Genomic DNA, 25,555 nt, shown 5'->3' with positions numbered 1-25,555 from the left:
TCTATCCCGTACAAATGGAACAGATGGAGACTAGGCCACACTTGCTGCTGGCGAACGAGAGAATCGCACCTCCTCCATCGCCCATGGGAAGGGCGTTTCGCAACATTTGTGCGACCCGCCAACCCTCGCTGCCTCCACAGTTGCCGGACAAACAGGCCACGCGCGTAGTCACCACGGTGACGACGACGAGCGATCGTTGTTGACCCCCCTCACCTCATGGTGTAGAGCAGGGTCCCGTCCATTGCGATGCGGAGGAGCTTGTTGGGAGTGGTCATGTTGTGAGCCACCGACTTCTTGCCGTTGTGGAAGAAGGTATCCGGAGTCCAGATCTTGCTGGCCATCATGTTGTTGAGCGGCAGCGTCTGCATGGCACCCTCATACTTGAGCCGCTCGTCCTTCCAGCTCTGCCTGAAGAACATGTCTATGGTGTATTCCTGCGTGCGGGCGGAGATAAGGGGGTGAGGGAGCACAGAGAGAGAGATGATACTGCTGCTGCTGCTGCTACTTACGCGAACACCATTTCGTGAGCACATCACGCTCGTTGTCTTGTCCTTGCATTGGCTACCAAATCAAATATCGAATTGGTTATGAGGTGCTGCTATTGACCTACAAGGCAGCCACAATGGGTTAGCCCCTTATTACTCGCAGGAACTGATCCGCTTATAAACACCACCAATGAGCTCCATTTCCTTTTTAGTATTCCGAGTGTCAAGGCTCCGTTCCTGGGGGTCATGGGGCTTTTTGCCAGTGCAGCTCCGAGGCTATGGAGCGCATTTCCTCTGATAATAAGACAGACTCTTTAGAGATATTTAAATCTGCTCTGAACACTCACCTCTTTAAAAATGGCCTTTCCCCCCAGTTTTGGTCGTTGCTGCTGGCTCTGTCTAATTTCCCCGCTTTCCATACACGGCGCATTGGGATCATTGGATGAAACCCGTTCTACAAATGTGAATTGTTATCATTTGTTAGATGCGACGCTCGCGGTTCAACTCAAGGTGGCACCCTGGTTCTTGGCGTGCGCGTTTGAACATTAAAGTTCGCTCCGTCTGCCTGGCGGCGATGCGTTTGCCATTTGCGTCCCCGGCATCATCGTACAAATTTGCTCAACTTGAATAACTACCTGCGAATTATTCAATGGGGATTATTTGGAGCAATCGATGCTGAACCCCCCCCCCCCCCCACTGTGATACCTCGGTAGGACCCTGCTGGAAAAGAGGAATGAGTGAGACTTCCTGAGAAAATACGCGTAGGATCGACCCCGCCAAAGGAATGGGGAATTTCCACCACTGGTTCAGAGTTGTAAACAGGAGAAGAAATGTTGTGAACAAACTATGTATGCATGGCTGTGCAGCGTTATGGACAATAACATATATTTGTATGTGTGTGTGTATATGTGTTTACCCATCATCCTCCACAATAACAATGCATGTGGACAATATTGCTTCTTGTGTTGCACAGGGCCTCATAGTTTACATGCCGTTCTCTCGTCATTCACATCTGGTAACCCAGCGGCATTGAACAAGCATGCCTCTGCTGATGAGACCCAGAAGGTCGAACCCGGTGCAGATTTTGCTTGGGTCAACAGGAGGCTGAAAATTAAAATCCCGGTTGTGGGTTGACTCAGCTCATCATCCCTCCCAGGGAGATAAAATTAGTACCACAAGTGGGGAAGTTAACAGCCATTGCCCTATGCATAGATTTTACTGGTAGGAACCACCTGGTTCCACCAGCCCACAGGGGATTATTGTGTCCGTCCGTCGTGCATCCAAAAATTGGAGGGGTCGGGCTGGGTGGAGAGGAGAGGGAGGGGAGGGGCTGGGTGGGGAGGGTGGGGCTGGGTGGGGGTGGGAGGGGTGGGGCAGGGGTGGAGAGGGGAGGGTGGGGAGGGTGGGGCTGGGTGGGGCTGGGTGGGGAGGGGCTGGTCACCCCGTGGTGCCCTTATAAAACTCAACGTTTAACCTACTCACGCCGGCTTGTGCCCGCCCTCACAGTCAGGCATATTTGCGGAATACACCACGCCGCCGTTGACCCTGGCCATTGACCACTTATGGCTGTAAACAGGATATGGGCACCAACGCATCAATCGATCACGTTGAATATGAGTGCTGATACGGTATATTCCCTGGCTGCAGATGATCAACTCTGATCGGTCATGTAACTCATTATATTGTCCAAACGTGACACGGAATAATAATGGCAATTTATCGCATTTCACATTCACGCCATTGTCGCGAAGGAAAGCGCCGCTGCTGCTACATCTCACAGACGTAGCCCGCAACTCCACTGGGAACCGGACGTGGAATCGTATTTTACGGTGAATACGCTGGCAAGTAATGACGGGGGGGGGGGGGGGGGGCGACCTGCCAGATCCGATACCTCCGCTCCGGCCGAGTCGCCGTGAAACTGCCCCAAGCCACGCGAGCGACTGCGCCCTAACGCACCGCTGCGTGGCGGCAGTGGCGTGACCCTAGTAGCGTACGTCTGTAGTGATTCAATCGCAAACCTTTACATCAGCCGCACCTTAACAACTCTTAGAACCTCCCAGTTCAACCATTCTACACAACAAAGACTCATTCCTGGCAGGGTTTTAGCCGCACCACCTCTACATAACAAAAGGCTCAGTCCCATTTACACGCACCTTTACATCAGCCGCACCTAGTTTACACAACAAAGGCTCATTCCTAACAGCGTGTTTCAGCCGCACCGAACCTCACAATAATAATATTCAGGGCCTACCTTGGCCCCTCCCACCCTCAACCAGTATATATACAAGGACTGTTTTCTTGGAATTTCTCTTTCTTGATACAGCTATCGTGCTGTGACGGTTCCACCTGAAGACGGAAGCTTGTGTTGCCTCCGAAACGTCGTGATTTTAATTTTATTTATTTTACTTTTATTAAAAAAAAATGTTTTACCTACGTGACTTTACCGAAAACCTTAAAATACAAAATACCCAGCCGACGTTATGGACACGATGTGCATTATGCCACGGACAGTCAAGGAAGTAAAACGAAGCCCTCTGATTGTAACTTAACGGGGCCTGAAAGGGGAGTGGTTAGATGCAGGGAATTGAAGGGATTGGAGAAATACAACATGGAAAGAGCGGGAAATGGAGGATGATTGACAGGGAGGACGGTTGGTATCTCTTAGAAAAAGTGGAAGGTGATTGGATGGGGGGAAAGCAGGTCCAGGAAAGGGGCTGAAGGAATATATAAAGGGGAAGCGAGAGGGTTCGGCACACTTAGAGTGAAGGGAATCCTTTAAGATGCGTGTGTCTCGTGCTGGAAGAAATAAAGACTCCTATTGTATAAAGGTGTCAGTTTTTGTACCAGTTGAAAGGGTAAAAACCTATCACTATATTTTGCCACTGGTAAAGGAGGTCTCATAGTGTAAATGCTTACCCCGAGCTCTCAATACTCTGATAGTGCGCTGTTTTTGAGTTGTACGCCTTTTGGGGTCATCTGGTCCAACACCAATGGAGACTAGGCTCTAAGAAAAGCTGTCTCGGGTGTGGACCAATCAACTTCAAGGACAATGCATATCATTATCATTATCAGAGTTGTTTATTTTTGTTTGCATTTTGACTGCTTGTGTTGTGGTTATTGCAAACATGATGCCTTGTATAAAGGTGTCAGTTTTTGTACCAGTTGAAAGGGTAACAACCTATCACTATATTTTGGCACTGGTAAAGGAGGTCTCATAGTGAAAGACTCCTATTGTTGAAGATTTCTGTGTGGGGTGTTACTACACATTTGTTAGCCAGTGAGTACACTGTAAGACAATACGGCCTTTCGAGGCAAGCTATTCTCGAGACAAATGTTGCTCGGATGAGCAGCAATGGTCTCCCCTAGCTCTGGCTGTCAGAAAAGGGAAATAATTGCCCTGCCGATGATGAACAAATCGTATATATTTTTCTCTCGATGTGCGTTATTTCCACTTTTTCTGTGAGATGCTCATTGAACCGTATGTCTTTCATTTTTCTCCTGACAGCATTCATTGGTTTGGGTGTCCAGCCTGGAGCATTTGAACCTAATTCTGAAAGTCTTTGTGATGGACCACAGAGGAGAAGGAACTGGGATTTGTAATGTCATCTTGTACAAAGCGATGATGCACTTCCACGATGAATGATGTGGTGATAGAGGGGTTGTAATAGTGTATCGATTAAGATCAATCCTTGAGATGGCTGGGTGGCTCTGAGGTCAGAAACCCTGGGCCAGGACTACCGAGAGCCTTGGGCCTGAATGGACATTTTTGCCACCCGTGTGGGCACCGCAGTGGCTCGGAGATGTTAACTACCTCGCCTGGTATACAGGAGGTCGTAAATTTGATCCCGACCTGACGCCTGTAGATTTGGAGTCTGCGTATCTCTCTCCCTGTAGACACGTGGATTTTTCTCCGGGTCCTCCGGGTTTTCCTTCCACATTTAGAATCAATGTGCATTCATTGTTATTTTGCTGCGATACATTTCCACATGATAAGCCACTTCATTGAGCTATCATTTGTGGCCAGGTCAATTCCGAAAACAGCGATATAGATCAGTGGGCCTTACCTGGTAAAATAATAATAGTTCACAGTTTAGTTTAGTTTCAACTGGGTTCTCAAGTGCAGTGAGTTGATGACCTCAGCCCCGTCACCGATGACTGCAGAAATAAACTCGCGTTGTCGAAACCTTGTTTGTGTTATCGGTAAACGCCTGAAAAACGGAGAGCAAATATGAGAAACGCACACTCGAGTGAGGTCACCGGTTCAAACATTTCTCCTGGTGCGGCAGTTGAAAATACAATGGTGCAGCATTATTAATTCCCTCTGCCCCTGTCCACGCGCCAGTATAAGGTAAAGCACAGCGAGTCGATCGGCAGGTCATGCCGTGTTGGTGGGGTAAAGTGTGGATCACTCCCACCACCTTCCAAGACATCTGGCCAGCGTGGAACAGCAGACTAAACACCCCCCTGAGAGGCTGTCTTAGAGATTCCTCGAGTGGTGGCATGCCTCCACTTCTGGATCAAAGCAGCCTCACTCCACGCCACAAATGAGGGCGGGAGATGGAAACGAGAGTCTGGACTGCGGCCGACGTCAAAAAGAAACGTCTCGTTCAGGACCCTACCGTCGAACCTCCCGGGTTCGACCTTTCACTCCGCCAATGGTCGACCGTCAAGCGAATCAGGACCAGGGGGCATGGCCGTTGCGGCCACCCGATGCACAAATGGCGCTTTAAAGATGCAGCAGCCTGCGAGTACGGCCACGAATGCCGAACCATCGACCGCATCGTAAACACTCCGCTGCTGCGGTGTTCACCACGGAGGCATGGACGAGATCCTCTCTGCTTCTGAAGAGACAATTGAGTGGAAAACGACTTCTAAAATGACATCTTTAATCTGCCGCTATTAATACAAATGAAAGAAGACGTGGCGACACGTCATGTTGTTGAGTTTGACTTCTATATTGGGTGGGGGGGAGGTTCGCTTTGTCCGTCACATTAGGAACTGCGGGTGCATATAATTAATAAAAAAATTTTTTATCTTAATTGTAAACTACTGAAAATAAATTAATAAGGGTGTCCAGTTTGGGGGGGGGGGGTGGGCACTGCCCCCTTGTACCCCCCCCCCCCCGCAAACTCTGGGGATGAATCGAGCATTCAAGGAAGGCATTGCACACGAGTGGATGGTGTGGGCTACGCCATGCCCGGACGTCTTTGTCTCCCCCGTGCTGATGTTTGAACACACGGCACCAGGTACTCAGTCCAGGTTGAGTCGACCGATGGGAAGGTGCAGAATGGGTTCAGATAAATGCCGCTGATGTTGGCTGTGGCCGGAAATCAAACTCGGGTCTCGGGGTTCGTAGCGCAGTGCGCTGACCACTGCACCTCCACTACGCACTAGGCAGTATGCACACACACACACTGCTTCAATAATACCCACACACACACTGCTTCAATAATACCCACACACACACACTGCTTCAATAATACCCACACACACACACACTGCTTCAATAATACCCACACACACACACTGCTTCAATAATACCCACACACACACACTGCTTCAATAATACCCACACACACACACTGCTTCAATAATACCCACACACACACTGCTTCAATAATACCCACACACACACACACTGCTTCAATAATACACACACACACACACACTGCTTCAATAATACCCACACACACACACACTGCTTCAATAATACCCACACACACACACTGCTTCAATAATACCCACACACACACACACTGCTTCAATAATAACCACACACACACACTGCTTCAATAATACCCACACACACACTGTTAAACTAAACAGGACCAGGTACTGATGTCCTGATAAACACTATATGTTATCACTACACACCGCACATCTTAGCACTGCATACGTAATCTTCATCACGGCACAATCTGCCTCTAAGGTGTCGCAAAGATAAATGGGCAGCCCTGCAATGGTTTGCTAAAACACCATTGGTGGCAGAAGGGCTTCCACTGAAGAGGGATCTATGGAGGGCTCCTCTAAGGGGTATTTGGTCTACTCTTACATGCAACATGGGTGGGCAGAGGTAGTGGGCTGGGGGGGGGGGCATGCAGAAACTTGCACCGATATTTTACCGGTCTCACCGGGAGATGGAATGTAACCGGGTGACCACTGTATGGTAACTCCGGTGTGCTGATGGTTACACCACCGCGGACGGCTTCCTGAAGTGCCGCTTCAACCTCGTCACAACTCTAATGGTTTCTCGTCGGCGGTTAATCAGAACATCACTTACCATTTCTGTGTCGGACACGGGGCCGAAGCTGGTCACGAAGATGTCAGTCTGTACCTCCGTGATGGATTCTGTGAAGAAGAAGAATGTTTTTTTAGCAATCTCCAAGAGCATTCGGTCTTTTATGCTCAGTGTGCACATCATACGGTGTTCCGTAGCATCAACAACAACAAAACGCTCTTGTAAAAACCAGCCCCACTTTACACTGCCCGTGTTTGCAATTCCATTAACGCTCAACGGCTTTAACGGGGAATCAAAACGCTGACCACTGCACTCTGCACCGCCACTGGACTCCGTGACGATTGCGGCCAGACATCGCCATCAAGCCAACGGAACTGGGCGATGATGTTGATGATGTTGATGATGATGATTTTCTGAAGAAATATCACCCGGCTATGATGGTCTAATCAGCAAATTTGCGAGGCGGCACATTTTTGGGTGACTGATGAAGGCCTTCGTGGAAATGAATTCCCCGCAAATTGCAGCACGCGCGCACACACAAAGTGGATGCTTGAAAATGTCTATAGCCTGAAACACAAAAGGAAGTGGTGCTGCACAAATTAGTGATTGTTCAGTTAATAGCCCATTGCTCTCAAGGGAACATACGGAACACAAGCAGTAGTCTCCACAATGACGCTTCCAATTTATTTTGTGCTACGTAGAGTGCCGTGTTGTTTTTTTCTTCCCCAAATCACACGTGGTGTGCCAAGTCTTAGAGAGAGCAGCGCGTTGCTACGTAGCTGCTGGGTCGAATGTCGCCAATCTTTGCGGCAATCAAAACCAACTCTGCCCAAACCCTTCCACGTGACGCCACATTCAGTGGATTACGAGACGCACCCCAACCAGAGGTCGCAAACGGGGTTTGATTCCTTACCCGTACCCGGCCGCACCAGGGTCGCAAATGGGTACCCGTACCCGTTCCCTACCCGTACCCGTACCCTACCCGAAATGAGTGACAAACGGTGACTCACCAGTGACTCACGGCCTACCCGTACCCGTACCCGGCCGCACCAGGGTCGCAAACGGGTACCCGTACCCGGCCGGGTACGGGTAGCCGGGTATCAGGTAGGGTACGGGTATCGGGTACCCGATTGCGACCTCTGACCCCAACTGACTTCGCTGATGAGACATTGAAGGTGGAAACGCGGCCCGGAGTCTTGCTTGTGTTGAACCGATGCAGCTGAAACGATGCACTCCCAGGAGGCCGTGTGGGTGATGGCTTGTGTCACAAGCGTACTGTAAAGCTGATCAATTGTGTTAAGTACATTATCCACAATGACGCTAATGGTTTTGTACCTTGGTAACAAAAATAAAACCACTTGTGTTTTACAGCCTGTGCCGCCGTCTGCTGGAAACTTCGCTATTCTTAACGAGCTCGCAATAATTTCACAGCTGGTGACTTAACTGGAGGAGAGATACACCCACTGCCTATTAGGGCAGAAGGCAGATCCACTCCACGAAAGGAGGCATGCTGAAAACAAGCTCAAGTGTCCAACCTGTAACGCCCGGCAAGACGCACGCGACGACGTCCAGGTCGCTGTCCAACCAGATGTCCTGCTGAAGCATGACGTCGCCATCGCGGTGGTGGAGCGAGCCCTCGACACCTCGGAGTATCAGCTATCGGTATGAGTGCCCAACACGAGCTTTTCATACTTTTGCCTGTGCGCTCATCGCCTCCCGGCGGGCTCTGGTCCGGCACGGGTGGGACAGGCCCACGGGGGGAGGAGGAATATCTCTCTGGTGTACGCCAATCGCTTTCAATGTGCATTTTGGCAGAGCACGTTTGTTTGCAAGTGTAAAGGAGAGCCGACACAAGGTTGCGGGGGGTTCGTCTTTTAATCGTGTTCTCCCATCCACGCCTGTCCCCAGCACTCCCAATCCCGTTACTGCCCTGAAATCTCCTCGATCACCCCTCCCCCTTCTCCTGCCATCGTCCCATGAACCCTCCTATTGGTGGGAATCCTTCCCCTGACACCCCGACGCATACTCTTTGGTTCTTTCGGTAAAGTCACGTATAAAGATAAAATAATAAACTAAAAAATAGCATGCTATTATTTAATTTATTAAAATAGCATGCTATTATTTTATTTATTATTTTATTTTTATACGTGACTTTACCGAAAGAACCAAAGAGTAATCCCTGCAGTCACGAAAGCTCCAAATTAAGATTGAACCCCGACACATGTTTTGCCACGAGTATGTGTGGTCGATGCGCACAGGATGCCTTGTAATAGGTGTCTGTTTGGCGTTTGAACGTGTGAACACACCCTGTTTTACTGGGTAAAGCCTAGTCTTATTTGGTTTACCTCGTTGCTATGAAATGGACATGGAGAGCCGATTTCCAAAAGATGTTTATGAGTGCGCTGCTCGACAATGGGGAGAGATGTCTGTTTGAAGTTGATGCTAAAGGCTGGCAGGTGTCTTCTGTCCTCTGGGTGGTCATCCGTTGCCATGGAGATCCGTCTTCAGGAAGATGATTCAACGAGATTAAAGCAACGATATCGGTTAATGTGCGAGGAGGGGCGGCTGGGTGGATTACAAGATCACAGGATTGTGAAGAGGTTGCGGGTTGCGGTGCCTTGGAGGGAAGGGTCCTTCACCCAGGAGCAGATTGACCATGGACGACGATGCTGAGATTAAAGCGTGCTTTCCAGAAAGCAAATTCATCTACGGGTCATAAGACGCATTGCTCATTTTATTTTTAATACTGTGGGGAAAATACCATGCTTCACAAAAATCTGGAGACTACTGTAATAGTTTTTATTGTCTCTGCTTGTTTAAATGTCTCTCTCTCTCTCTCTCACACTCGCATGCATTCGCTTGGCAATGGAGCAATGCAGTTTTCAGCCAGCACAGCATTCCGTTATTCACGCTGTAGGCCATGTCGTCTTCAGGGACAAACACGTCATGCTCCACAATCTCCTGCTGCTGCTGCTGCAGCATTGCGTGTGAACAGGGTTAATTCAGAGTGCTGGAAACAGCTGTGGTTTTGTTCTCTGCGCAATGCGTGTACACATCGCAGACAAGGAGGTGTGTCGTTGCAGACGGACGGAGCCGTGGGGCTCTGGGGGGTAATGCCACATATTCTTAGGTTTTTTCGGTAAAGTCACGTAGGTAAAACATCAAAATTAATAAAAATAAAATAAAAATCACGACGTTTCGGGGGCAACACAAGTCTCCGTCATCAGGTGGGACCGTCACAGCCAGATTAGCTGCATCAAGTGAGGCAATGATTCAAGATGTAATCCCTTAAAAGCGAGTTGAGGGGGGAGGAGAGGGGGGGGGAGCTCATCAGAATGTGGTAGCCAATGAATGGAACGTATCGGGAGGGAGGGGGGGCGGGGCCGAAACGTCGTGATCTTTATTTTATTTTTATTAATTTTGATGTTTTACCTACGTGACTTTACCGAAAAAACCTAAGAATATGAATCCTTGCAGTCACGAAAGCTTCAAGTCTAGGGTAATACCACGTCTGCGCACAGAGCCGTCGAGACCCTGGGTTAGAATCCAGGGTACAGACGCCCACACATTCATCTGGATTCTCGAGTGTAGCTCGTGGATGATTTCAGCACCTATGACTGCACAAAAAAGCCCCTTAATATATATATACACACAAATCATTTACATTGTTTTGGAAAGTATAAATAACGAAATAAATACGCTTACAAATCGTCTCCTGCATATATCCGTGCCTCCGCATGAAAAAAAATTCGTGCCTTTTTTTACACATCCCATCAGCACCCACGGCCTTTGGGGCATCCATAAATTCGGCAGCACTGGTTCAACACAAAAAAAATTCCTCTGTTGCTAAACTCCTCTATTGATATGCAAATTCCTTTGTCAAGGCGCCCTTCCTCCCCTAACCCAGCTTAAATAGACGCTGCCAAGCGTGGTGGTGTTCATTCAGACGCTGTCTTTCCGACAGACCTGTTCTTCACCTGAGGACGGCTGCTTGCGTTGTGGCTGAAACGTCGTGAGAAATGTATTTTAGTATGTTTTATTTTTATTATTTTATTATTTCCCTTCTACGTGACTTTGCCGAAAGAACCAAGAAGATGGTTCAACACAAGCAACACTCCGAGCCGGTTTCAACGTCCGGTGTCTCGTCAGCAGACAGAGCACGAGGGGAGTAGCCAATCACAGGGACGGATGGGAGGGAGGCCAAGTGGGTGGGCGGCACGGACGAGCCACAATAACGTGTTCCACCCCGAACTACCAAACCTGACTTATTCTACGTTCCATGCCTCTTGCCCACTGGTCCAATGTTAGTCCTAACATTTAGCAACGATACCTCAAGCCGGTACCCAGAGGAAGGAGAGGCCGCTCGCTTAAACAGCAGCAGACGGAAGCGCTTCTCCCGAAGCAGGCGTCCTGCGAAGCCAAAGACTCAATGTGTGTAGACTCACCGTCGTCCCTCGGTGGACAGTTTTAATCCGCTCAACAAAAACTACCGTCAACCGAAATAACTGTTTATCGAATTCACTTGTAAGTTGAGAAATAAGTCTACAAGAGAGCCGTTCCCACTGCCAAAACAGAAAATCTATAAATGTGAACAAAGCCAGACGAGGTCTAAATGCTCAAAAATGGGCGTCGCTGATTGGCCGAAATTGGCGCCCGCCTCCATAACGTCAACGTACCGCAAATCTAAATTTTAACTTTAGTGGAAACCATGGGGCTCGTATGGGAGGTGAAACGTCAACCGAAAAAGCGTTATCCGATGATGAATTTCATTTGCACCGTACGTATCCAACCGGAGGTGACGCTTAATGAAACGTGTGCGGCGACTTAGATGCCCGCCACCCTGCAAACGACTTCCCACCACGGCACGTTGCGTGCCCTGGCCCCTGATGCCGCTCCGGTGGAACGAGCTCTCAATCCCTCCTCTGTGGGGGGGTCCTTCTTGGTCGAGCACGTGGCAGCGCCTAATGCACACGGAAACTCACAACTTTGACGCCGCATATTCCCCAACCGTGTTCCCGCTGCGGCACGCACTCAAGCGAAGTGAACTGCAGCTACCTTGGGCTGCATAATCAATCACGAGTGCTTCTGCAGTCCACGATCTAGTGGATGCGAGCACTCCATATACGATTACTCGCTGCCGGGAAGCTAAAACAGCCCCCCGCGTGGAACGCGGAGCTGCACGCTGTCATCTCTGGGTGGGAAGAGCCACCGGGACACCACGATTCCAACACCTCTCACCCCCAGTCTCGGAGGGGAATCATTTGTAGCCGGGCGTGTCTGATGGTCTGATCAATGAGAAGGGTGGACGCGAGTTCAAAAGCCGCTTTTTTCATATCCCATATGCAAAATAACGGAGCATGAACAATAGGAATCAAGAAACACCGCGGGATAAAACATGTACATCAAGCCTGTCTGTAGGAGAGAGAGCATCAACACTCCGCTACCTGTAAAGTCGGCTGCTCTGCAGTGAGTCCACACAGAAGGAGCGTGTTACAACTTCTATTGGAGCACCGCGCTGGCTAGGAGATATTAATGTTACCTCGCCTGGTATACAGGAGGTCGTGGGTTCGATCCCGACACTTACGCCCGTATATTTGGAGCTTGCGTGCCTCTCTCCTTGTGGTCACGTGGATTTCCACATTTAGAAACACGCGTTTAGAGCACTTGGCTGCTATACATTTCCATGCGATGAGCCACTTTGTTAAGATATCATTTGTGGCCAAGTCGCTCCTGAAAAATCGCCACGTAGCTCAGTGGGCCTTTCCTGGTCAATTTAAATATGTTTGGAGCAGTCTCTGTAATCTTCTTGGTTCTTTCGGTAAAGTCACGAGAAAGGAAATAATAAATTAATAAAAATTAAACATAATAAAATAATTCTCACGACGTTTCGGCCACAACGCAAGCAGCCGTCCTCAGGTGAAGAACAGGTCTGTCGGAAAGACAGCGTCTGAATGACGCTCTTTTCTTCAGCTGAGGACGGCTGCTTGTGTTGTGGCCGAAATGTCGTGAGAATTGTATTTTATTATGTTTTATTTTTATTATTTTATTATTTCCCTTCTACGTGACTTTACCGAAAGAATATTTTATTATGTTTTATTTTTATTATTTTATTATTTCCCTTCTACGTGACTTTACCGAAAGAATATTTTATTATGTTTTATTTTTATTATTTTATTATTTCCCTTCTACGTGACTTTACCGAAAGAACCAAGAAGATGAATCCCTGCAGTCACGAAAGCTTTAAATCGAAATTCAGTCTCTGTAACTCGGACGTAGCTACAAATGCAGCCCACATTTTGCAAGAGTTGGATCGGTCTTTTGGCGTGCCAAAGATGAGCAGCGAGGGCTACGGCCATCGGAGTTAAAACATTTAAATGTTAGATTTGTATTGACGTATAGTTTCTAATAATAAGAAGCTGTACGTAGCTAATAAGAAACTTTATGCCGAGCCGCGAGGCAGAATTAACGAAATATCGTTCTCATTTTGTGCTCCAATTCCCGTACGGTACCCAAGAGGTCGCTTGGCGCGGTAAATGTGGGTTGGAAACGTCATGAGCTCCGACCCACAGCGTATGTGGCTTCACGCGCCCTGCAATCGATCACGCTATGGATGATTGTGCCCGACGGTGGCAATTCCTCCCGGTTTCGACAAACGCGAGGGAAGGCAGCGTTGTCTGCAGCCCTCTTGAAGTCCTGCGGCACGAGCTTGTGGGCCCCTGACGACGCTCTGAGCGGTCACCACCTCATCCACCTCCTCTACAGCCTCTCATTGGCTGTCTTCAAGACTTCAACTTTCCTTGACAAAAGACCTCGGCGCGTCTCTGCTCAAAACGGCCGCTCCAGTCTCCTCCAATTGTTCCTTTCCCTGTGACCAGGTGACCAGGTACTCAATGTGGGTCGTACCAGTTCCATGCCCTTCGTTGGGGGTGTTTCATGGGTCAAACCACAATTCCCCCTATTCTACACTCAATACCGACACAATATTTGCAATAACCCTTGTTTTTTTATTTATTAAATCCCATTTCGCCACACTGCCACGACCTCGTGATTACCGGAGGAGGGTTGCTCCGGTGTCAGAGCGTCAAAAGAAATCTGCGAGGCTTCGCACCCCGCAAATCAAACAGCCGACGCCTTCCCGCCCGTTTATCGACGCTGGCGCACGATTCTCCACAGCGTGATGGAAGCGCCTGCCAAAGGCGCGTAGAGCAACACGCGTGCCAGGCGGAACCCCGCAATTCTTCCGACCCACATTCACTAGGCCAAAAGCGAACCCTTTGGGGGCACCGTGCGGGCAATTGGGAGTACGAAACGACCACAACATTTCGATAAATCTGCCACGCGGCTAGACGTGCAGCTCCTTATTAATTCGAGGGCTCTTTATGTGTCAATAAAAATGGAGAATTTTTACATTTGTGTTTAGATGGCTGTAGCTCCCTCGCTGTGGCTCGTCCGAGTGCAAAAAATAAGAGGGCGATGATTTTGGGTAGAGGGGTGGGGGGAGGGTTCTGGCAGGCGGGGGTACTAAGTGCCTGCCAGTCAACGCTTTACCTGAAGGGAATTGCTACAAATGCGAACCAATAACATTGGAACAAGCGGGCAGTCGCGCTGGGACGTAGAGGGAAAAAAATAATTCTAGATTTGAAGCTTTCGTGACTGCAAGGATTCATACTCTTAGGCTTTTTCGGTAAAGTCACGTAGGTAAAAAATAAAAATAAAATTAATAAAAGTAATAATAGAAATAAAGTAAAATAATAAATATTAAAATAATAACAACAATTAATAATAATTATTAAAATAAGAGAAATAATTATTAAAATAATTATTTCGTTTTATTTATATTATTACTTTTACGAATTGAAAGAATTATTTTAATAATTATTATTATTTTAATAAAGCATTATTATGAATTATTATTTTAATAATTTTTATTTTATTTATATTATTACTTTCATTAATTTTAATTTTATTTTTTACCTACGTGACTTTACCGAAAAAACCTAAGAGTACGAAAAAAAAGAATTTGGCTATGAACGTTGAACGCACGTCCGCTCGGCCACGTCAACAAGGGTGTAGGTGCGTGCGTCTGGTGCGGAGCAGTACCGGGCCACTCACCGGCCAGGCCTGGCCGCAAGCGGTAGTCGTAGCCCTTGAGTAGAACATCCAGGATGTTCGTGTACAGGGTGATGTTGGTCTCGGACGGGGTTTTCAACGTCTGGCCCTGCACTCTGCTGCAGCGGGAACAAGACGACCAGGAGGGAGACGGACGATGGAAGTTTCACGACGACGGGCAGGAACGGGCAGGAACGGGCAGGAACGGGCACGCGAGGGATGAACGGCGATCGCGGCGACGACGATGGAGCCGCTCGCATTACGCCCGGTCGTCTCAGAGCACTTTAGTTCAAGTTCAAGTTCATTTATTAGATGTAGCCCTGTGAGCCATTCGGCTCTTGAATCGGGTGCAACCGCAACAAACAAAAAAACAAAAACGTGAACAAGAAAAAATGAACAAAAAAACATCTTAAAGTGAATTCTAGATTTGAAGCTTTCGTGACTGCAAGGATTCATACTCTTAGTTCTTTCGGTAAAGTCACGTAGGTAAAAAATTTAATTAAAATTAATAAAAATATTTATTAATTTTAATTTCAATTTTTTACCTACGTGACTTTAAAATTAATAAGTATTTTTATTAATTTTAATTTCATTTTTTACCTACGTGACTTTACCGAAAGAACTAAGAGTATCTTTAAGTGAATATGTGACTAAGTGCAAACAGAAAATCCAAGAAAAGACAGCAAAATATTGCACGTGTTTAGAGAGTTACGTCTCGGATCTCATCTCAAAAATATTGAGAAGGGCACCTCGTGTGGCAGCTGTTTTTGTGAGCGCATTGCTGACTCGGCACCGGTCCTGCAAGCGGCCATCAGCCTGCCAGTAGGGAGCAATAGCTGCTACGTGCAGCCCCCGTCGACAGGTTTGTTGTGATTTTTCTAATTTACAAACGTGGATGATGGCGCGAGCACTCGATTGCCTACCCGAAACGAATGACGTCACGGGACCTTGACGGCCTATTGCGAAGAAGACGACACTTGTTTTATGGTTAATTGTCAGCCAGCAAACCAGGCAGCCAGGCAGCCAGCGAGCCGGCAAGCCAGCAAAACAAGCCAGCCAGCCATCGATTCAAATGTAGCCAACTTTGTGCTGCGGCTGCGAATGGCTGTGTTGCGTTATAATTAATCATCATCATGATAACAATTGAGCACATTTAGAGTATTTTCGTCGTTCTAATTGTGCAAGGCTATCATAAAGGAAGGCGGTGTTTGGTTTCACGGTCTGCAGTAGTTGCACAATCGGGGGCCAGGTTTCTCCGTGTAATCCCAATTGAGTAATTTGCAGCGTAGCTTTATTCAGATTTTAGGTAATTTGCACCGTGACGCTGGCACACGATGGCATCACAGGATTCTTGATGTCCACTGTGAAAGAAAAACGGTTGCGTAGTATTCCTAGGGTTAATACTCATCGTCTTCAGCATTCGATCTCTGAACCTCTGCATCAAGCGGCGAGCGTGTTACCATCGTTGTCATTGGTTGTAAATGATGCTGAATGACCGCATTGTGCTAAATGTAATCGTCGTCATCATCGTGGCCACCGCCACCATTGCCATCGTAATCATCCCCAGAAGGCTGCAGGAGCACGTGAGCAGTCCCCCGTCGCGCACACACGCTGAGAGGACGTGTACACGTGAATGACGGCAGACTTCTAAAAATATAAATTGCATTGCACCCTTTGCAAGTGTGGAGTCTTTTTTTTAAGCATGCAGATTAGCAGCAAACCCGCACGCATAACACCTCTCCAGGTTGTATAATTATTGTGATTATGTCCACTCAGGAAAACCTCACAGTGTGAAGTGGCCAGGTCGCTTCTGAAAACGAAGTTAATACCTCGGTGGGATTTTGCCTGATAGGACGAGGATGGTTTCGTTTTATTTTGTGTAGTGTTTGGGTGATTTGCTTACATACTCTTTGATTAAATTTTTATTTAAAGCTTTCGTGACTGCAGGGATTCATATTCTTGGTTCTTTCGGTAAAGTCACGTAGAAGGTAAATAATAAAATAATACAAATAAAAAACTATACAAATTCTCACGACGTTTCGACTGCAACACAAGCAATTATCATCAGGTGCGAAATCTTTCTCTATGCGCATGCGTGTCAGCATGTGTGTCAGCATGCGTGTCAGCATGCGTGTCAGCATGCGTGTCAGCATGCGTGTCAGCATGTGTCAGCATGCGTGTCAGCATGCGTGTCAGCATGTGTGTCAGCATGCGTGTCAGCATGCGTGTCAGCATGCGTGTCAGCATGTGTCAGCATGCGTGTCAGCATGCGTGTCAGCATGTGTCAGCATGCGTGTCAGCATGTGTGTCAGCATGTGTGTCAGCATGCGTGTCAGCATGTGTGTCAGCATGCGTGTCAGCATGTGTGTCAGCATGTGTGTCAGCATGCGTGTCAGCATGTCAGCATGCGTGTCAGCATGCGTGTCAGCATGTGTCAGCATGCGTGTCAGCATGTGTGTCAGCATGCGTGTCAGCATGCGTGTCAGCATGTGTCAGCATGCGTGTCAGCATGTGTGTCAGCATGCGTGTCAGCATGTGTGTCAGCATGCGTGTCAGCATGCGTGTCAGCATGTGTGTCAGCATGTGTCAGCATGTGTGTCAGCATGCGTGTCAGCATGTCAGCATGCGTGTCAGCATGCGTGTCAGCATGTGTCAGCATGCGTGTCAGCATGTGTGTCAGCATGCGTGTCAGCATGCGTGTCAGCATGTGTCAGCATACGTGTCAGCATGTGTCAGCATGTGTGCGCCTGTGGAGAGCGCTAGTGTAGTGGTTAGCGCATTGTTCTACAAACCCGGCGATCTGAGTCCGATTAACGCTCACGGCCAACACCAGTAACAAATATCCGGTCCTGGGACTCAGCCTCAAATGAGTAGTTGGTGTGGTGTGTAAACAACGCCACTGGAGAGACAAAGGCGGCCGGGCGTGGTGCTGGCCACCGACCCCCTCGTGTGCCGTGCAAACCTTCATAGGTGCTCACAAATAGCACTTGCCCCAAAAATGTTCTTAGCCTATACGGGGATCTTTGTCTTTGTCTGTGATTACGTGCATCTATCGGTGCATATATATATATATGTGTGTATGTATGTGCATGTGTGCACAACCATGCATGTGCATGTGTGCACATTCATGCATTCCATGTGTGCACATTCATGCATGTGCATGTGTGCACATTCATGCATGTGCTTGTGTGCACATTCATGCATGCCAATGTGTGCATATTCATGCATGTCCGTGTGTGCACATTCATGCATGTGCATGTGTGCACATTCATGTATGTGCTTGTGTGCACATTCATGTATGTGCTTGTGTGCACATTCATGAATGTCCGTGTGTGCACATTCATGCATGTGCATACATTCATGCATGTGCTTGTGTGCACATCCATGCATGTGCATGTGTGCACATTCATGCGTGCGTGGATTGTGAACCCAGCCACACGCACACACACACAGGTACACATGTGTGTTGTGTCTATGATTGCCTTTGTGTATGCACCGTGTGCATGCGTGCATGCCAGCGTGTATATATTATGAACCTGGCCTCCAGTAGACACTCTTACAATATAAAAATAAAGATCCCCCGTACGGCTGTTAACAGGCTGTTTGGGGCGAGTGCTGTTAGCGGGCACATTATAAGGCCGGCACGGCGCACGATGACGCTGGTTTGGCTAGCACCACGCACGGCTGCATTTTTTCCCCCTGTGCTGATGTATACACAGCTGAGTCGACCTAGGCGGGGACCGGTTCAGATAGTCGTCACCGGCATTGTCGGTGGCCGTGAGCGGGAATCGATCCGCAGTCACAGCCACGTTTGTAGCTCAGCGCCGTTCACCGCCAAACCTACGCTCCTCCGTGATTCATCCGCCATAAATATAGATTCTGGTGACGAGCCGGCGTTCGCACACACACACACAATGCGTGCGCTGAGACGGCTGCTGCTGCTGCTGCTGCGGTGGTAGTGGTGGTGGTTTGCACGTGCGAACGGACGACGCCCACGGACGAAGCTCCCGGGGCAGCGCACCATGTTATGGCGGCGAGGCAGACGCAGATGAAGATGGATGAGAGGCCTCGGGCAGCGAGAGCGAGCACCGGCGAGGCTGCAGACATCATCGCGGAGATTTGTCGGTTCAAGACTTCGTCCCAACGCGCCTGCCAACAACAACGACAAAACACGAGCGGACATGTTCACGAACAGCGCACCGTAAAATTGGGAGGCGCTCCGAAGAGAAACACACGAAGGCTGTGGGTGTTGTGAGAAGGACAACATCGAGTCAGAGCGTGAAGTGAAAACAACGACGTGTGGCAGAGGGATTGACGCAGAACGGTGCGGATTATATAACGATTTGCAGCGGCGCGTTTTGTTTTTGCAAATGTTCAATGTGAAGGTTGCGAGTTCAAATCCTGGTTCGGGTTGACCCAGCCCATCATCCCGCCTCTGGGGTTAATAAAAGGAGTACCACTTTGTGGGGAAGTCAATCACGATTATCCTATGGATAAACCCGCCAATGGCTCAGGGCTTTAAACAGGAGATCAGTACCAATGCCACAATGCTCATTTGAGCGGGAACTCAGTTTGACTCGATTGTCTTGGATGGAACTCTGCTTCATGATAGAGTTTTTTTGAGTTAATTAACTCCGCTTCATTTGACCACGTTTTGAGAAAAGTCGAGCAAAAATGTGTCACGTCTCGTGTTTCCAATTTCACTCTCCAACGCAGTTTTTCCCATCGCCGGGTGACCAGGAACAAAACGGCACGATCGAAGGGGTAATTGATGGCAGTTACACAATTCTTGAATTGAGCGAGGCTATTAAATCTTGGGGAAGGCGCTGACGGGATGGAAATCAAATGTGCACCAGTGTTGGGGAAGAGGTTAGAAAGATGAGTGTGTTGGGGGTTAAGTGGCTGAGCGAGTGAGTGAGTCAGCGGGCGTGTTCTTGGTGAGCGCTGGTGTCAAGGTTGGCGCTACGCTGCGTTACGGACTCGGCGACCCGTAGTTCGACTTCTTCTCACGGCCAACACCGGTAACGACGATTATCTGAACCGGTCCTGGGCCTCCCCTAGGTCGACTCAGCCGATGTGTAAACATCACCTCAAGGCAGACAAAGGCGGCCGAGATGGTGCAGTCCACATCATCCCCCCATGTACCATGCCAGCCTTCTTGGTTCTTTCGGTTAAGTCACTTTACCGAAAGAACCAAGAAGATGAATCCCTGCAGTCACGAAAGCTTTAAATCGAAACCATGCCAGCCTTTAGAAATGCTTGCTCACAGTACTTGCTGCCAAAGTCTGTTAAGGCCACAGGAGGATTTTTGTTGTGTTGTTGTGTCCTGCAGATGCGACGAAACGATCAATCTGGTAGACCGAGTCCTCTACATTTGTGGAGGAATCATTGAGTGAAGCTCATGAGAACGGTGACCATGGAAGTAGCAATGGAGGAGTGATGAGGAGGCGACTGACCCCCAATGAGTCAGTGGCTGGAGTGAGTCAGTCGGTCCTAGATCATAAACGAACCCAAGTGCTCTGTGTTCAATCTTATTTGGCAGAGCGAAGTGGGAACTGGGTGTTCCACCCCAGATACGACAACAGGATTGTTCAATACAAAGTATTTAGAAAATTATGGAGATGGATACTTAATGATGGTAGCTACACAAACATTAAAAGAGATACTCATACTCTTTGTTTTTTTCGGTAAAGTCACGTAGGTAAAAAATATAAAATAAATTAAACGGTGACCAAATCTAGAATTAAAAGAGATCCCACCAACAGCCTCGTGACAAAAACGAACAGGATCGCCACTGACTCAGCTTCATTCATTGAACAGACCAAACGGGTTTCCTTAAAACCTTCTGCTGCTAAACCACCCAGATTGTATGGCTTATCAAACATCCATTAATAATCTTAATTTGGAGCTTTCGTGACTGCAGGAATTACTCTTTGGTTCTTTCGGTAAAGTCACGTATAAAGAGAAAATAATAAATTAAATAATAGTATACGACGTTTCGATTGCAACACAAGCAATCATCATCAGGTATAAATGAAATAGCAACAAAAATCTAACCAGATTAGATTTTTGTCTAACCAGATTAGATTTTTGTTGCTATTTCATTTATACCTGATGATGATTGCTTGTGTTGCAATCGAAACGTCGTATGCTATTATTTAATTTATCATTTTATCTTTATACGTGACTTTACCGAAAGAACCAAAGAGTAATCCATTAAGAAGGTACACCCCTTTATCCCATCGTCTCCACCACTGGCTCACCCACCTACAAACTGGCCGATAGCTGTTGGAGACCTTGCAGCCATTCACTGGTAGGACCACCTCTTCTGTTCTTAACTCAGCTCACCTGGTATCGTCAATTAAAGACATCTCACTGTCCCCAGGTGCTTTACTCGTCAGCTTCGATGTAGTTTCTTTGTTCACCAAAGTTCCTGTGCCCGATACCATTGCAATCATCGAAGATTTGGTCCAACAAGGTTTGAATGCTGATGTACCGGTCCTGGTGAGATACTGCCTCATGGAATGGAACATTCTACAAACAAACTGAAGGCACCCAATGGGTTGTAGCCAATATTTTCATGGAAAATTTTGAGACAGACGCCATCCAGGCATCCACTCTACGCCCGTCCTTGTGGAAGAGGTACGTGGATGACACGTTCATCATCTGGCCACATGGCCGACCGGCTCTAAACCAATTCCTCAACCACATCAATTCCATACACCCAACAATCAAATTCACCATGGAGGTAGAAAAGGATGGCATGCTACCTTTCTTGGATGACCAAATCAAAAAGAGACCAGATGGCTCAATGAGCCATTCTGTCTACAGGAAAGTAACCCATACTGACGCCTACCTAAAACCTGATTCCCACCACCATCCATCCCAGAAGAATTCCCTCATCAAAACGCTACACCATAGAGCTCAATGTATCTCCGACCATGAACACCTGGCCAGTGAACTCAAACACGTACACCAAGCTCTCAAGATGAATGGATATTCTGACTACCGTACACAATCCGCAAAGCCCTCACCCCAACCAATCAAAACCATCACCCTGCCATACATAGCAGGGGTAACCAGAAATATTTCCAAAATCATGAACAAACACAAGATCCAGGTCCGATTTAACACAGTGCATAAAATTCGTGATCTTATCCCATCTGTGAAGGACAAGATTCCTGACATGCAATATCCTGGCGTCTACAAACTAAGCTGTTTCTGCGGCAGCAGTTACATTGGGGAAACTAAGCGACATGTCTCGGACCGTGTTGGTGAACATAAGGCAGATTTGAAACACGGCAGGACCAATAATTCTGCCGTGGCTGATCATTAGTTTAATGCGGCTGGATCACACGAAATAGATTTCTCTAAGACGATGGTACTTTGCAAGCTGACTGGCTATCAACAAAGTTTCGTTCATGAAGCCATCCATATACACAGACACAGAGACGACTTCAACCGAGAGGAAGGTTATAGATTCAGCAATCATTGGCAAGATGTCATCAACCACTTTGGGTCATCAACCTCCACCGTCAGCAGTGTGGTGTGTGGAGCGAGGTGCAGTCATTTTCTGGCGGCCCTTTGCTGCATTGGCATTGCTGCTGCGTTGGCATTGCTGCTGCATTGGCATTGCTGCTACATTGGCATTGCTGCCGCATTGGCATTGCTGCTGCATTGGCATTGCTGCTGCATTGGCATTGCTGCTACATTGGCATTGCTGCCGCATTGGCATTGTTGCTGCATTGGCATTGTTGCTGCATTGGCATTGTTGCTGCATTGGCATTGTTGCTGCATTGGCATTGCTGCTGCATTGGCATTGCTGCTGCATTGGCATTGCTGCTGCATTGGCATTGCTGCCGCATTGGCATTGCTGCTACATTGGCATTGCTGCCGCATTGGCATTGCTGCTGCATTGGCATTGCTGCTGCATTGGCATTGCTGCTACATTGGCATTGCTGCCGCATTGGCATTGCTGCTGCATTGGCATTGCTGCCGCATTGGCATTGCTGCTGCATTGGCATTGCTGCTGCATTGGCATTGCTGCTACATTGGCATTGCTGCCGCATTGGCATTGCTGCTGCATTGGCATTGCTGCCGCATTGGCATTGCTGCTGCATTGGCATTGCTGCTGCATTGGCATTGCTGCTACATTGGCATTGCTGCCGCATTGGCATTGCTGCCGCATTGGCATTGCTGCTGCATTGGCATTGCTGCTACATTGGCATTGCTGCTGCATTGGCATTGCTGCTGCATTGGCATTGCTGCTGCATTGGCATTGCTGCTGCATTGGCATTGCTGCTGCATTGGCATTGCTGCTGCATTGGCATTGCTGCTGCATTGGCATTGCTGCTGCATTGGCATTGCTGCTGCATTGGCATTGCTGCTGCATTGGCATTGCTGCTGCATTGGCATTGCTGCTGCATTGGCATTGCCGCTGCATTGGCATTGCTGCTGCATTGGCATTGCTGCTGCATTGGCATTGCTGCTGCATTGACATTGCTGCTGCATTGGCATTGCTGCTGCATTGGCATTGCTGCTGCATTGACATTGCTGCTGCATTGGCATTGCTGCTGCATTGGCATTGCCGCTGCATTGGCATTGCCGCTGCATTGGCATTGCCGCTGCATTGGCATTGCTGCTGCATTGGCATTGCTGCTGCATTGGCATTGCTGCTGCATTGACATTGCTGCTGCATTGGCATTGCTGCTGCATTGGCATTGTTGCTTCATTGGCATTGCTGCTGCATTGGCATTGCTGCTGCATTGGCATTGCTGCTGCATTGGCATTGCTGCTGCATTGACATTGCTGCTGCATTGGCATTGCTGCTGCATTGGCATTGTTGCTTCATTGGCATTGCCGCTGCATTGGTATTGCTGTCGCATTGGCATTGCTGCTGCATTGGCATTGCTGCTGGTGCTGCTGATACACTTGGGCTCTGCCCATCTCCAAAACTTTATGAACTCTTCACCTTTAGAGGATAACGCCTTTTCCTAATGACGACCGCTTGTGTTGCGATCGAAACGTCGTCATATTTGTATTCACTTTATTTTTCTATCTACGTGACTTTACCGAAAGAACCAAAGAGGATTAATACTAATGGACGTGCCGCTCCAAGAAAATATCACTCTGATTGTGAACAGGACAGAGATTGATTCACTTCTTCAAATGAATGCATTATGGATGCAGCCTGTTGTTGCTATTATTAATAATGTATTTATTTATACTTGTTTATCCAGGAAAGCTTCACTACTTGTTTTAGGAGGGTCCTACCAAGTGTGTTGCAGTCAGGGGGCTTTGTTGCAATGTGTACATCCCAATTGAGTAATTTGCAAGGGAATTATATTTTTTGCATTGCGATGTTTGTTTTAGCTTATGGGAGGAGGAAACCGAAGAATCCGGAGGAAACCCACGAAAACCACGGGGGAGAATAGACAAACAGCACGCGACTTAGCCAACACACAGTGGCGTACAGCATAGTATCGACAAAGCTCGATTATTGCAACTCACTACTCTATGGGACGTCTGCCAAAACTATTAGGAAGCTGTGGCGTGTATTCAATGATTTGGCACGTGTCGTGACAGGCAGTGCAAGATCCGACCGTGCCCGTGCAGTGCTCACTGAGCTGCATTGGCTTCTGGTTGCTGGACGAATACGTGATCAGGTCGCACTCGTTACACACAAAGTGCTTGATACTAATGAACCACAACAACTCGCTGATCTCGTCAAGGAACATAAACCATCATCATCACGCGAACTCCGCTCATCCCCGCAGCCGCTTTTGGCGAGTCATCGAACAAAGACGGTGACCCCACATCGTGCGCTTTCAGATGCGGCCGTCTGGAACGCTCTTCCTTCCGATATTAGGAAGCCGCTGCTACTATGCACTTTTCAATATAGAATGGAAAGGTATTTATTTAAAACTGCTTTTGGTGATTAGTTTGTTGTCCTTCCCCCGCACCTCCGATTAGCAGAGTTCGCTACGTACGGTGTGAAAGAAGTTCAACATACACACACGGAAAGATGCCCGAGTCAGGAATCAAACCAGGGGACTTCTGCCTGTGAGGCAGGAGTTGTTACCACTGCACCACCCTGCCACCCTATACATCCATATTAAACTGGTAAAAATCTGCACGTGACAGATTCCATCCAATTACAAAGAGCAGGAATGAGGAACAAACCATGAAGAGATTCGTGAGCAGCCATCACATGGCAACAGCCGTGGCTAATAAAGGCAACAAATGTTGTCCGTGCACAGCCCATTTGTCCATCCACTTCTGGATGAGTGCATCCGCACACCACGTGGCTCCAGGGTATTATATGACGAGGCCTCAACACGCCGGTCAGTGTGGGTTGCTGAAGGCGGGGAGCGCGGATGTACGGCACAACAATGGATTTTGCCACAGTAGCCTATCACACCGTTTGTGTATACTGGTCACGCATCCAAGCGCTAGCCAGGCTCAAGCCCGCTTAGCTTCTGAAGGGAAAATATATATATTAATATTTAGAAAAATGGATAAGGGTGCATTTTTGAAAATATGAATCATCGACATTATCGGCCATGGTCAATCCACTTCTGGACCAAGGACTTGCCAAGCCATCAGCATGTTTCACAACGACAACCCCTACGGCACCTGCGCACGAGACCAATGTCATCGCTCCATCTCCTCGGTCGACGTCACTCCGTCATCATTGCTTGGACAGGCGCTGCTTTGAATAGGC

General features: G+C 48.1%; 1 protein-coding gene across 6 annotated transcripts in view; it reads right to left on the bottom strand.

Annotated features, from left to right (window-relative positions):
* Positions 1-25,555, bottom strand: part of LOC133357651 (gamma-aminobutyric acid receptor subunit alpha-5-like) — a 74,590-nt gene that overhangs the window by 38,549 nt on the left and 10,486 nt on the right. For 4 of the 6 annotated variants that reach the window (XM_061575721.1, XM_061575724.1, XM_061575723.1 and 1 more), the window contains exons 2-5: positions 18,854-18,981; positions 14,824-14,951; positions 6,766-6,833; positions 214-434 (exon numbers count right to left, since the gene is read on the bottom strand). In XM_061575721.1, the coding sequence (XP_061431705.1) occupies positions 214-434; positions 6,766-6,833; positions 14,824-14,951; positions 18,854-18,942 (506 nt within the window). In that variant the 5' untranslated portion in view covers positions 18,943-18,981. The remainder of the gene's footprint in view (positions 1-213; positions 435-6,765; positions 6,834-14,823; positions 14,952-18,853; positions 18,982-25,555) is intronic. The other 2 variants (XM_061575725.1, XM_061575726.1) reach the window with 1 other exon arrangement.

This window comes from Lethenteron reissneri, chromosome 59, assembly GCF_015708825.2.
Source record: "Lethenteron reissneri isolate LAM-NWPU_2019-01 chromosome 59, ASM1570882v1, whole genome shotgun sequence".
Lineage (NCBI taxonomy): Eukaryota > Metazoa > Chordata > Hyperoartia > Petromyzontiformes > Petromyzontidae > Lethenteron > Lethenteron reissneri.
Note: the sequence above shows the minus strand (reverse complement) of the source record. Positions and strands in the feature narration are given on the sequence as shown.